The sequence below is a fragment of the Paramormyrops kingsleyae genome, chromosome 21, assembly GCF_048594095.1.
Source record: "Paramormyrops kingsleyae isolate MSU_618 chromosome 21, PKINGS_0.4, whole genome shotgun sequence".
Classification (NCBI taxonomy): domain Eukaryota; kingdom Metazoa; phylum Chordata; class Actinopteri; order Osteoglossiformes; family Mormyridae; genus Paramormyrops; species Paramormyrops kingsleyae.
Window position 1 is genome coordinate 2,012,863 of NC_132817.1, and position 14,987 is coordinate 2,027,849.

Below are 14,987 nucleotides of genomic sequence, written 5' to 3' on the forward strand. Positions count from 1 at the left end.
GGGGTGTAAGGCAGGCCTGGGTGCGAGGCAATATGGGGTGTAAGGCAGGCCTGGGTGCGAGGCAATGTGGGGTGTAAGGCAGGCCAGGGTGCGAGGCAATGTGGGGTGTAAGGCAGGCCAGGGTGCGAGGCAATGTGGGGTGTAAGGCAGGCCTGGGTGCGAGGCAATGTGGGGTGTAAGGCAGGCCAGGGTGCGAGGCAATGTTGGGTGTAAGGCAGGGCAGGGTGCGAGGCAATGTGGGGTGTAAGGCAGGCCAGGGTGCCAGGAGGTTAGGGTCCTAGGCAGTCAAAGTGTAAGGAGGGCTGAGTGTGAGGTGGGGTAAGGTACGAGATGAGGTCGGGGTATAAGGCAGTTGGGGTACAAGGCGGGGTGGGGTAAGAGGAGGGTGGGGTAAGAGGAGGGTGGGGTGTGCGGTGCGAGGTTGAGCAGGTTGTGAGGCAGGTCAAGATGAGAGGCAATTGGGGTATGAGGCAGGCGGGGCAGAGTGTGAGGTGGGGTAAGAAGCGAGAGAGGAGTTGGGTGCGAGGCAGGGTGGGGTGCAGGGCAGGTGGGGTGTGGGGTACAAGGCAGGGCAGGGTGCGGGGTGGGGCAAGGCTTGAGGCAGTGGGGGTACAAGGCAAGGCAAAGTGTGAGGCAGCTGGGGTGCGAGTCAGTCAGGGTGTGAGGCGGATGGGGCCCAGTCAGCGTCGCCATACTACACCCTCATCACTCTAATTATCAAATTGCTGCTTTAAGAGGCCATTGATTGATGTCATTAACTCGCTGAGTGTTTACTGATCGCAGCCCCAACCCATTTCTCCAGCAGTGCCAATAGATCGCTGAACATCTGCAGCAGCAACAGACACACACCCACACACCCACACACCCACCCACCTACACACACATGTCAGGTAAACATATCTTTATGGGGAACACTCATTCATTTCTATGGGGAAAATGCTAACGCTAACTATGACAACCTTAACCCCTACCCAGCCCTAAACATAACCATAAGTAACCAAGCAAAATACAAGAGTTTTTGCATTTTTAGTTTTTTCATTGCAGTCACAGATTTTTATTAAATTGAGTTTTCCCAGGAAACTGGTCCCCATAAGGGAAAAAAACGGCTTCTCCATCACGTTGTGGGGACATTGTGTTCCCATAAGGTAAGGAATACCCACTCACACACACACACACAAACACACACACACATACAGTATTTGACTGCATGCTACCTCAAAGTTCAGTATTAATCCCACGAGGGCCATTAGCAGCACCCTTAGACAATAAACTAGCTTATAATAGTTAAGATGATAATACCGCCACAGCCACATTGTCTCAGACACATACGGAAGCCTCCAGGCCCACATTAAAAACATCCCAACCCCCCAGGACCCTGTTTCCCCTCAAAAGGTGAGAATCTACTGCAACAGAACTAATGCCTTTATATACAACCTAGATAGATAGATAGATAGATAGATCTTATGACGTAGCCAACAACACTACCCCCCCTCCTCCCCGGGGGTCTGGCAGGGTCCAGGGACTGCAGAATGGCACAAACGTGCCTTAATGTGCAGAGAGGGAGTGACAGATATTGAATTTAAATATGAGCCGGGGGCGGGGGGGGTGAGGGTGGCTGATTAGGAAGCAGGCCTGGATCGATGGACGAGCTGACAGATAGATTACTAAGGTAAACAGATGATACAAGCTGCTAAATTATTAATTGGACTGCGAGGATTTGGGCAGCCAGTGACATGCAGGCAGGGGAAGTAGCAACACTTTAAAACGTGTGTCAGAGTCCCCATCCCCCACCCAGACCACGCAGGGAACGCAGCCTCACTGAGTATGTGCAGAACGGCTGTCTGGAAACCATAAGGTTAGTGATTAAACTGTAATTACGCTCTTCAGTGCCCCAAACACTGCTGAAAGTGTCTGTCTGTCTCTGTGAGTGTGTTTCTTTCTGCCTATATGCATGTGTATCTGTGTGTGAGTCCCCAGTCAGCTTGGGCCCCCAACAGTCCGGGCCCATGCCAGCCAGAACACGCAGACCACAGGGGCAGCTGTGACCCACGGCCCCCGCCGCCGCCGCTGGATGGAGTGAGGGGCCACTGTGAGGCTCTGTGCCCAGGACTAGTAGTTTGTCTGAACACGCCTTTGTTTCACTGGTGTTCTAACAGTGCTCCAGACAGGTTGGCATTGCGGGTAGTCCCTACGTCTCCGGGTGACCCTCTCCCCTCGCAGACATGGGCCGTCTGCATCCCCGTCATTCTGCATGCTGTGGTGCTCATGTGACTCGCCACTCATTAGCCTAACAGTGGATCCCGTGGTGCATTTCAGTCATCAGGGTCGCCCACCACTCGGCATCCAGGGCAAGGGGCCCAGGCAACAAAGGGCAGACAGGAAGCGTTAATCGGCCACAATGGGGCAGCCCGCTAGCCCTTAACCGTTTCATAGCCACCTGCTGCCACGCCAACCGTGCTGAACATGGTGGACAAGTTTCAGGAAACAAACTCGAAACAGTCCAAGTGAAAAACAGGAAGCTTCCAGAAAAGGGTGGTATCTGTGGCTGTAAGAAAAGACCACAGGGAGAAAGTAAGATCTGCTTAAATAGAGGATCAGTCTCCGAGGCTCGCAAGGTCGCAGATGAGGGTGACTGAGAGGCAGGGAGGCAGACAGAGGCAGCCATGCTGGGACAAGCGGCTGGGGGGCCAGGGGGCAAGCCTTTTAACATCTGGGGGTGCACAGCCTTGCTCCACAGAGGCTGCGTAATCATTAGAACACTCTCACTTAACTTAACCTCGCCACCAGACCGTAACGGGGGCTTTGGGGGGGGGGGGGGGAGGGGGGTTTGAGGATGACGATGTCTGTCTCCTTGGAGGCGCAGTCTGTTTAACTCCTTGCCTTCCAGTGCAGGATAAATGTTACAGCAGCATTTTGCCGTTGATAACGTAGTGAAAAATTTCACTTGACTTGTTTCACTGTGAGGGATAGTCCGCAATGTCACTGACTCTGCTGCACTTGATGGTCAGCACTCATCCCAAAGCTCTAGACTTGTACAGACATTTTTAGACATTTCTCATTCCCTCAGTTCGTTTCAAGATAATTTTAGTTTTGTTTGGAAATGTTAACAGTAATTAAAAAAATATCATCACTGTCCATCTCTCTGCCTGTCTAACTCTCCATCTCCCTGCCTGTCTCCATCTCTCTGTGTCTCTCCATTTCTGTCTTTCCTTCTCTCTGCCTGTCTCACTCTCCATCTCTCTGCCTGTCTCCATCTCTCTGTGTCTCTCCATTTCTGTCTTTCCTTCTCTCTGCCTGTCTCACTCTCCATCTCTCTGCCTGTCTCCATCTCTCTGTGTCTCTCCATTTCTGTCTTTCCTTCTCTCTGCCTGTCTCACTCTCCATCTCTCTGCCTGTCTCCATCTCTCTGTGTCTCTCTCCATCTCTGTCTTTCCTTCTCTCTGCCTGTCTCACTCTTCATCTCTCTGCCTGTCTCACTTGCCATCTCTCTGCCTGTCTCACTCTTCATCTCTCTGCCTGTCTCACTTGCCATCTGTCTCTCTGTCACTCTATATGTCTATTACTCTGTCTGTGTCTCTGACTTGGTCTGTTTTTCTCTTCCCCTCTCTCTTTCCCCTTCCTCTCTCCCTCTTTCCCCCTCTCTCTCCCCCTCTCTCTCTTCCTCTTCCCCTCTCTGTTCCTCCTCTCCTCTCCTCCTCCCCTCCCCCACAGTCTGTCTGCAGACCTTAAGGATCAGGGTTCACCGCCCAGCATTGCGATTGTTTCTCTTCTCCATAACTGCTCCCCGAAGTTTCCAGTATCTCCCCAAAGAAAAACAAGCACGGTGTGGCCTCAGCTGAAGACATCTGCTCTTTGAAAAAGACGACATGTTTAAACAGCTGTCAGATCGCACTGCGCCTTGCAGCAGCAGACACAAGGAACAGCGCAATGAGGCAGCCTGGCTCTGACACATCTGTGAGACGCCACTGAAAACACGGCATACCGAGTTACTCACACTGACGCCCTGTACAATGCCAGCAGATAATTAGGGGTGCAAATAAATGGATGGATAGACACCTTGAAAGACAGACAGACAGAGAGACAGACAGAGAGAGCATAATCTCGTAGAGCTGCACACAGACCCTGCTGTTCCCCCGGTATACAGCCAGAAGTGACATAAGAGAACTTGCTGTAGAGCCCCTTGTCTTGTCCAGAGAGCAAGCAGCCCGCAGCCCCCCATGTCCCTGAAAGGTCATTACGACGACAGCTCCAAGTCTCACCGATGGGCAGCGCCCCCCCCCGCCCCCCACCCAGCATGCCAGCAGCTGGGCCTCACAGGGCCATGGGGGTTAAGGGGGGGGGGGGTGGCGTAAATCAGTGGGGATTTATGGAGGAAGGAAGCACGCGTGGACGCAATCTGTTGTCGTGAGGGTTTTTCTGTTTTATTCCGGCTGCTCAGGAAGGCAGTGGGTCTCTGCATTTCAACTCAAAGCAGCGGCGCACTCATCCCTGCTTTCATTATTGCTTTTATCTCTCCCTGCCGCCCCTTACTTGCCCCCACAGACTGGATGCTCTTAGTCTCTGTATTAACACACACACACAGATACACACATATAATATTTCGTCATGACGACGGGCCTTGGGGAGGCGGCTTAGGGCGGCTGGAGGCCAGAAACGCCTGGCGTGGGCCAGGCAGGACGGGAGAGACGCTGTTACTCAGCCGGAGCCAGTGGAGAGGAACCCGTTAAGTCTCTTACACAGAAGTGGTGAAATTCAATTGCATTAAAGGCTCTGTGGGCTGGGCTTTAATCTAATTAGATCCCGCTCTGAAAGGGAGAAAGCAGCTCCTTCCCTAGATCCTGGCCAGTGAGAGTGTACAGGAGGCCAAAAACCCACCGGGCCCACACCTTAACCCCCCCCCCAGGTGTGCCGGGGAGCCGTGGGGACAGGACATGGGCTGCAAGTGACCGTGACACTGCCATGTGTGACTTTAGGGGTGACCTGTCCTAACATTCCATTAGCAAAGAGACTCCATCTGCAGCTCCGATGGTCTGGCCTGACAGCTCAGCCTGGCACCTCATGCAGATACCTGCAGCCTTCAGAGGGGCGGAGCAGTGGGGGCAGAGCGGTGGGCGAGGGGCGCAGCAGTGGGGGGCAGAACGGAGCAGTGGGGGGCAGAGTGGTAGGTGAGGGGCGGAGCAGTGGGGGCAGAGCAATGGGGGCAGAGTGGTAGGTGAGGGGCGGAGCAGTGGGGGCAGAGCAATGGGGGCAGAGTGGTAGGTGAGGGGCGGAGCAGTGGGGGGCAGAACGGAGCAGTGGGGGGCAGAGTGGTAGGTGAGGGGCGGAGCAGTGGGGGCAGAGCGGTGGGGGCAGAGCGGTGGGCGAGGGGCGGAGCAGTGGGGGTAGAGTGGTAAGTGAGGGGCGGAGCAGTGCGGGCACAGCAGTGGGCGATGGGCGGAGCAGTCGGTGGCAGAACGGAGCAGTGGGTGTAGAGTGGAAGTTGAGGGGCGGAGCAGTGGGGGCAGAGTGGTAGGTGGGGGGCGGGGCAGTGGGGGCAGAGCGGTAGCGTGGGCCTGTCACCCTGCTGTCATGTGACACCCCCCAGAAGTCCCTCCAGTCTTCCCACACACCAGTTCCCAATCAGAACGAGGGATAAGGTCATGTGACCTCCCTCACAGCAGCATGGCACGACCACAGAGAATGCAGTCTCGGCGTAAGCGTGCTGTGAGCAGGACAGGCTGAGCATTTGTGGCCCCTTAGGCTTTCATTCTCCGTACACAATTAGGTGGCATCAGAGATCACTCCAGGCCATCGGAAACACCTGACACAGGGCTTATGTGTGGCCCTTGCTGTGGGCGGCCAGGATATGGGCTACTTACAGCGCTCGATGCGGTCCTCTGGGCTGGACGAGGCCTCGCGGTCAGACAGCAGACCCGACACTGCGAAGATCTTCTTTCCGGCGTCCTCCACGGCTTTCAGGGCTCCCGGCGAGCTAGATGGGATCTGCGTCCCCCCGTAGTCATACTCCTTCCCCTCAGCATCCGAATAACGCAGGTGGGGGGAGGCCTCTGCCTCCAGGCAGCCCTTCAGGCGCTTGGCGGGCGTGAAAGCTGACTGGTAGCCGGCGGCGGCACCGTCACGCTCCTCTGGGGGCGACGCAAAGGGCCGGAAGGCACCCACACCGCTGTGGTTCAGCATGCTGATGGGGGTGCAGTCCAGGTTGGGTGGGGCAAACTGGTGGTGCAGGTGGAGTAGGGAGGGCGGAAAGTCCCGGCTGGGAAATCCACCCGGCACGGCACCCTGCCGGTGGTACATGGAGGCGAACGTGTAGGAGCCGTTGGTGAAGGGGAGGTGCACCTCCTTCTCCACGGACACAGGCACACCAAAGGGGCGCGGCTGCTGGCATGGGATGGAGGCGTCGCGGCTGGCCTCAGCCGTGGAGGCCAGCACCATGAGGGCAGGCGATGCCAGTGGGTTGGGCAGGTAGGAGGAGCTCTCCATCTTAAAGGCGGCGCGGTGCAGGTCCATGAGCTGCTGAGGGAAGCCTCCTGCAACAGAGAGAAGATGGGAGCGGGGCAGCTCCGGTGAGGCAGTGAGGCAGCGAGGCAGCTCCGGCAAGGTGGCAAGGCAGTGAGGCAGCTCTGGTGAGGCGGCCTTGCCGATCCTGGGAATCGTCCACACAGCTTGGAGAGATTCACAGCTCACCGCTGGCTCATCCTCAGGAGGGCGTACTCTGCAGGGACAAGGGGCACAATTAAGCAAGGAGTGCAAAGCCACTGCTGTCCCTCAGCTGAAAGCTGAGGCCAGGACCACAGAAGAATGGCACCATCTCACATCAGAAAAGAGCCTGGGACAACTCATGTGAGTGTTTCTGCATCCTACCCTCATCCCCGAATACAGCATGATGGCTTACCCAACCCACATCTGCACAGCAAATCTGATTGGATGAGTAACCTTTGACCACTCGTGGCCTGAAACAGCTGGAGGGAGCCGGTTTGTGAAAGGCCTGCATCCAAACCCTGCCAGAGCAGGCAGGCCTTGCACACATCTGAGGGCCATTGTGAGGGTGTGCTGTCCCGCCAGGCCTTCAAGTCACATGCTCAGAATAAAAGAAAACTCCCTAATTACCTGAAAATCCTGGTCCAGCATCCTAATACCTGGGAATATCATCTTGGAATAAATCCAAACGAGCTTGATGGGCCGAATGGCCTCCTCTCGTTTGTAAATGTCTTATGTTCTTATGATCTTATGTTCTTAAGTGTGAATACATGCTGCCCCATCTGTCCAAAACAAACTGTCACAGTGCTGCGTGACCCGGTAGAACCACTGCATCACTGGACGGCCCCCCGGCCCTCATCGCGGCCCCAGAACTAGAAGCTGGAAAATCACCGCGAATAATAAAAGGCATTGGCCATACTCATCACGACCATGTGACAAGCAGATAGCCAATCAGATACGAGCTGGGCAGCTGCTGACAGACAGCAAACACAGTAATAAGTGCCCAGATATTTCATTGCTATTACAGTTGCCATCGGGACACTGAGTCCACATGAAACTGACAATCCAATAAAAGGCTACCGGATCTCCCCTTGCGGGGAGGCAGGAGCGAGCAGGACGTGCTTATTGGCAATCCAGTCTCCAGGGGGCGCCCCAGAGCAGACCCTTCGCCCACAGGCCCGCGGGCTCCACACTGTCCTGGCAGTTTTACATGCATTCCCGTCTGAGATGTTACAGGAATGTGCACATGCATTTTCACAGCGTACATTTTTGCCGAGCATGACTGCTGTGACATCTGTAATTCCTGAGGCGTTATGTGCCCCCTGCATGATGTAAGCCAAATATTCCTATTCTGAAGGACCAGTGTCAGCTGGAGAACAAATGGACTCTGTCAGAGCTGCCTGACAGCCTGTCACGTGACCCGGGCATCACACGCCAGTGTGTGACTGTCACAGGGCTTTTTGCCGCTTGTCAGGTTCTTACTGATTCCTGACAGGCGTCGATGTGGTTTAAACACCTCCTAGCCCCACACGCAAAGACCCCAGATAGCTGACGCTCTTGTAAAGGGCGTGGCCACTTGCAGGACGGGGACGGGGGTGCGGTCATCACCCAGCAAAGACCCCGAATCGCTGACACTTGTGTAAAGGGCGTGGCCACTTACAGGACGGGGACGGGGGTGCAGTCATCACCCAGCAAAGACCCCGAATCGCTGACACTTGTGTAAAGGGCGTGGCCACTTACAGGACGGGGACAGGGGTGCGGTCATCACCTAGCAAAGACCCCGAATCGCTGACACTTGTGTAAAGGGCGTGGCCACTTACAGGACGGGGACGGGGGTGCGGTCATCACCCAGCAAAGACCCCCCATCGCTGACACTTGTGTAAAGGGCGTGGCCACTTACAGGACAGGGACGGTGCGGTCATCACCCAGCAAATACCCCAAATCGCTGACCACGCAGCAGCCAATGATATGACGCCAGTACCGGTATATTACGGCCAGAAACCGGTCCACCTTCCTTCACAGCGCCACGCCGAGACTGTCAGCTTCAGCAGCCAATGGTAACGAAATCGAACGATGCAGAAACAGGCAAAGCGGGCGAGCAAATTGATTCATTGCAGACTAAATCATTATCAGTTTGCTAACCTGCTCCGGTTCCGCATTTCAGGCGCTGCGCAGCGGCGCACCTGAGCCAGCCTAATTCCAGGCTAAGCACAGATTATTTGTAAGGTGTCTGGCTTCTGGAGCTCAAATGCAGCAGACACTACAGAAGCCCCCACCCCCACCTCTCGGCCCCATAGAGGATCATCACTCTGCGAAACGGGGGGGAAAGCGAGATATCTCCCGTCCTCCTCCGAGCTCCCAGACTGAACCGTTTGGCAAACCACTGGATCTTTAGCGACGACCTGCTGGCCCGGAGCACAGGGACCGGTTCAGGAGCGCTGCGGTCCGGACAGCGCGAATCACAGCGCTTCCGTTTAATATTCATGTGCGGGAAGAAAGTTAGGAGCGAGCAGCTTTCACTCTGTTTGCCTATGTAAATGGAGAGGGGGGTTCGTTACTCAAGCTGCTCCTTTATGCTAAACGATTCACGAAATACAAGACATTCAACACAAACAGCTAACGGCAAACTCATACCGTGTGTAAAGATATAAGAAAAGATACTGTAACAGGACAAACAAATCCTTTGGAGTTTGTTTTCCTCAAATGATAAAATGCCGAATTCACGTGAAGCCGCGGGAAAAGTTGGGAAATGCCGCACTAGTCGCACATTCCCCTAGTAACGCGGAATTAGCTGCCAACGCGCTGGTTGCGCCGCCCGGAAACACTGAAAATGAAACCAGTCCATTTTACACTTTACAAATACACGATTTATTGACCGAAAAGAATGGCAGAAAAAAGTCTCTTCATTGAGTCTTCGTGCCGGTCCAATATATTTCAGATTCCTTAAATTATACAATTACACCTTAAAATTTACTATAAATTACGATGTATACTGATGAAATTATTGCCCTAATAAATTATATATATATATATATATATATATATATATATATATATATATATATATATATACACACACACACGTATAGTAAGAAATATGCCTGTTGGAGAAGTATTTAATGCAATTTACAATAAATCAAAACTACACAGCCTCCTTGATCTCCTCGTGCTTAAAAATATTATTTCCTTAAACATGAAATGAATTTTAATTTGTTTGTTTTTTAAAAAAAGTTTTTACAGTAAAATAAGGGCTAGCACAGCTGCCGTGCCGTGTCTTCTGCTCTAACGCGGCCCGTCTAACGGCCGTGAAAACAGTAACGGCAAAATAATATATATTATACCAAACAAATATGAATTTTTCATATTTGTTTGATAAATCAAATATTTTATATTTGTTTGATAAAATATTGTTAATTGTTTTATTACATTGCCTAAATCATTTTACACATTGAAAGGCCATTGTTAAATACAGGATGCATTAACTTACTCGATTATAAGCAATACGATCAAGCTTATATCGGACACATTGTCTAGTAAAAAATGTTTATTCTCATCTTTATTTTCTACCTGCACCCTTTAATGTTTTTCAGAAAACAGAAGATTAAAATAAAATGTACTTTTTAAATGTAGTTTTAAAATAATGCCTAGTCTTATGTATGTCGTATTCAAATATGAATCTTTAAACACAATACAAATGCGATGCACTGCATTTTAAAATATTGGATTAAAAATAGTAAAAAAAACTACAGAGTCCTGTCGGGTGAGCAGGGGGTAGCCAGGGGTCGGGTGCCGACGAGTATCGCACAGTCAGCTCGATTAAAAGCCGGGGCGTCGGGTGACAGGTGTGGGCAGCGGCCGCACATCAGGCGCCCCAAGCCCCTCACCGGACGCAAACACCCGACTGCCGGTTTACGTCGATAAAAAAATTCAGGGCGAAATCATACATAAATAACCTTACGCATTTTTTCTGCACATGTAAAATATGTAAAGTTAAACATGACTTTCTTATTAGCGTTTGAATTGTTATTCCGCTTCATCTGCATGACAAATGCGCTTTAAGTGAAGTGTTCGCTGGCGCATCGGCAGCGCACAAGCGCACGGGAATATCCGCGTGGACATGTACACTTCATTTACTGTGGGCGTCAAAGTGCCTGTTGGGTTTGTGTGCTGGCATAAAGCCGGGGCACATGTAAGTTAAAGCTAGTACGCCAATGCAGTTTTAATTTACACCGCACGCGTCCTTTGCTCACATTTGAACACCATCCACAGCCTTTCTAATTGTTCTGCAGAAAAGAAAACGTTCAGGTCCCAGTCCTCGCTCTCCGATTTTTAATTCTGCACAAATCCAGATTAAAATAACTCTGGCAATTGATCCAGAGACTGGAATCGACATTAATTTTAGTTCACTTCTCACTTCGCGCGGGGATCAATGGGGACCAATAACAGCCGACATCGCTACTGAAAAGAGCAGAACGGAAAGACCGGCGTGGAAATCGAAACGCCGCCAAATAAATCATGTTACTTTTCTTTCGCCCTCCAGTTTCATGTTGGTCCGCTCTTTTCGCAGCCAGAAACCGGGAACCCGAAACCAAAAGACGAGCAGTCTCTTCCTGCTATAAGGCCATCAGTGGGGAAATCTATCAGGAGGAAACAAATTGAAGAGCAGACTTTGTGTGATCAGGTGCTGGAGGATGTGTACAAACAGACCTCGGTGGCCATGATCCGGAGCTGAGGGGAAAAACAGACACAGCAAACAGGCGCGACCGCCGCTCTGCAACGCGTAGAAAGGGAGGATTCAGAAATCTCTCCTCGAATAAATCACATGCATCTTACTTCAATTAAGTAATCAGCTGCAAGGTTTTTTTCTTTTTTTCTACGAGTAAAAAATAACTTGAAATTCCTTCCATGACAGGCCTCATAAAACACTTTGCGCCACGGATCATCAGTTGATAAATGCAGTTTGTTACAAATAAAAACGGTTCTATTGACTAATAATTTTGTAATACCTCAAGTCCACTATTGTCGTTCATCTTCCCATAATTATGTTATAATTCACGTTGGCTTGATCCTTCAAATAATAATTCTCAATTAACACATGTGCTTAACTCTTACCAAACGTTTGACAGGCAATAATTCAGTGGTTTCGCTGGCCTGTGATTAAACGCTATATACCACAGCAAAGGGGGGATATTTCAATGAACAATATGTGTCGTGTATAAAAAATACTATTCGGTAGTTGCTACAGCCACAGAATGTAAAGCTTAAATTAATGGTTCGGAGCTACAAATAAAACGTACTTCCTTAATAAAAATAAGGCGACAGAATGCAATAATATTTCTGTGCGGTTCCATATAAAAATAACGCATCTCAAACAGTAAAAATATAATGATGGGAAACAAAACATTGTTCATAAGAATATTTAATCAAAAATCGACACCTAGACTGACTCCCCACAGTTTCTACGAAACCGGAGTCAAATGATATTTTGGAAAGCCCTACAGGTATCTGATCAAATATATTAATATTTTAGCGGTTATAATATTTTTATTTAGGGATTTTAGAGATATATTAAACCATCCAAGAGCAGATTCGTTTGTATCATAACTATTTATTCATAATTGAATAGACCAGACTATATGTGCGTGTGTGTATATATATATTATATATTATATATATAATTACTAATACTCAGATATCAGCCTTTCAAATATTTAATGATCTTACACGCGTTTTGCTATTCAAATCTAAATAATTTCGAATAATCTAGAGTAGCCTATATAATGTTTCTCTACCCTTACAAGCGCTCGTAATTTCCATAGGAAATTCTGAACATGTAAGAAGCAATATTGTTCATTCATTTACACAAATTAAAATTAGACATGCAACAAGATAACATCCTGTACCAACTACGCGTGTGACAAAGGGGAATTAAGCTCATGAGCTTTACGGAAACAACGTGCGCGATAAAAACTTGAGGACGGGAAGCAGCGACGTGCGATAAAAAAAGATTAAATGCGAGCACAAGTTCACAAGAGCTTCAATCTGCGTGCAAAGAAATGTTTGAACTTTAAAACGATCCAGTCTAAAAAGTCACTTTCCATATAATGAGCAAAATCGGATATGATGGCAATTTCAAACACGGCCGTTTAATTACGTTTCTTGAACAAAAATATCAGTTATAATAATTAATCTGTTACAGTACAATTCTAAATAATGTTCTTACTTTGCCGACAACATCGAGCAGCAGAACAACTCGTGTGCGGTTAATATCTTCGTTTAAGCAACTTGCTCATTGTTCCCGGCGTAATATTTGCCCGCTTTTGCCGAACAGCCTGCGTCTGGGATCCGCTTCCTTAACTTCACTTCAGCGGAAAACGGCTAAATCATGTCCAGTGACTGCAGGCCGGATGTAAACTGTACTCAGCCGCACTAAACAGGTGTTTCCGCCACTGCAGGACAACAGTCACCCGAGGAAATCAAAACTGCACATTGACACCTGCACCTTACATTTAGAAATATCAAGGTCCTTTGAGTATGGAGATGTGAGGCACTTAGATAACACACACGAACAATCGGTGAAAAATAGAACAAACATGTGAATCAATCAAAGAAAATTTCAGAGGAGATAATTAATTATTCGTTCAATTTGTATTATACATGATCCATATATGCTACAAATTCCATATGTATAGAATATTATATATTAAATATATTGAAAATGTATAAGGGTTTAGACATCATTCATCAAGAAAATCTCTCCCAAATGTACAGACCCTTTGAATTACAGTGAAATATAAGTTAAACCGCTTGCAAAGGTTTAGTGCCATTAAAACAAAACACCGATTCCAATTTTATACTGTGACTCATAATATGTGGCTGGGTTTATTTAAACGCGTGGATTTATTTAAATGTGTGGATTTATAAATTACATCATAATTATAGTTAGCCTACAGAAAGTAAGCAAATTAGCCATAAATCATGACATATTATTGTTACTGTTTAATCGTACACAAAAAATAATAGTGATTTCAATGTTTAAAATTTACGGTATGTTTTTCATCGATGTTTGTTGTCATTTACTAGTTTAATTTTGCGGTGCACTATGACAGCACAAAAGAATCCCCGTGAATGTAGATTGAAACACGTGTGAAAGTTACATTTGCCTAAAAGACTAAGCGCCTAAGCTCGACTGTCAGACGCGCGTGATGAAAGTTTGGGGGAAACGCAGAGTTGAAAACTCTGCCAAAGTTTCCGAAGACACATCCATAGCAACCGAAATACTCAACACACACACAGGCAGAGGCGAGGAAAGTGGACGAAAGCTTTTAAATGCCAAATACTTAAAGTACTTCTCGAGGATTTAAATATTCCAGATGTGTCACAAAGCTTTGTGCGGCGAGCGAACATCTAAATGTATCAATACGGATCAATGATCAAAAGTAACAACTATCGACAACCTATCCATACGAAAATGAAAACGCTAATTAAAGATATAGTTCAACTGCCAGTTTAAATTAAACTTAATGCAGAAACACGCAAAGCGCGTTTATTTGTGTAACGGGGTTGAGTAAAACTGCGGCTTGCACATTAAAATCACCATAGAAGTTAAGCGGTAACAGTTGAAAATGTAGCCCATGTGAAGCCTTTCTGGAGCACTTACTGTGTTAAAAAGCAGTCCCTCCGGACGTCCCCGGATGCCCCTGATCCTGGCGCACACGGAGCAGAGTGAGAGCCCGGCTCTGGACGCCGCCGTGCCGGATCAGGCTGTGCCCTGACTGTGCGCTAGATCAGGCTGTGCCTTGCCTGTGTGCCGGACCCGCTATCAGCGGCATTCACCGATGAGGAGGAATTTTTGTCGAGAAGCAGAAAAGCGAAGAAAAGGAGAGAGATGGGATGTTGAGCTCGGAGGTGCGTGTGAGGCGCAGTGCTGCCGCTCAGCGCCGGATCCGCTCATTGACTGACACGCTCCCCCCGTCGTCTGCGCCTTCCCACCTTTGGCTTCCCCTTCGGGGCTTTCTGTCGCTTTGTGAAAACCCAGCCAATGCTCTCAGGGAAAATAATGTGTCGGCAAAATAACGCAAAACATCTCACCTTAAAAACATTTTACATTTATAAACCCCTGACCGGTGCATAATGTTATACTTGACCTGGGGAGTTACCTTGTACCGAAGAAACCTTTAGCGAAGCGTCGTTAATATTACGACGTACGGATGCTAATAAGCATATATAAACAAGTAGCGCTGTTTGTAGCGCTTTAGGTGGAAACACTGACGGATAAGGGGGAAAACAACTTTTTAAAGCAGATTGCAAGCGATGTTTGTCTCAAACAAGTTTATTTAGCTTTAGTCCCGCAAGGCACTTCCCAAAAACACCAACATAAATCCGTTTTTACCCCCAAAACACTCACGTCCTGCGAGCTGGCCGAAACTAAAACTGAAAGTGATTTAGGGTGAGTAAATATGCACCTATGCTGCGGTGCCCTCCCGTTATAAAGCACACTGACGGCTGTG

General features: G+C 48.9%; 1 protein-coding gene across 5 annotated transcripts in view; it reads right to left on the minus strand.

Annotated features, from left to right (window-relative positions):
* Nucleotides 1-14,541, minus strand: part of rnf220a (ring finger protein 220a) — a 94,023-nt gene extending 79,482 nt beyond the window's left edge. For 4 of the 5 annotated variants that reach the window (XM_023815955.2, XM_023815954.2, XM_023815953.2 and 1 more), the window contains exons 1-2: nt 12,701-12,836; nt 5,859-6,712 (exon numbers count right to left, since the gene is read on the minus strand). In XM_023815955.2, the coding sequence (XP_023671723.2) occupies nt 5,859-6,712; nt 12,701-12,714 (868 nt within the window). In that variant the 5' untranslated portion in view covers nt 12,715-12,836. Of the gene's footprint in view, nt 1-5,858; nt 6,713-12,700; nt 12,837-14,137 lie in introns of those variants that run through there. The other variant, XM_023815956.2, reaches the window with a different exon arrangement.
* Between the last annotated feature and the right edge of the window lie 446 nt (nt 14,542-14,987).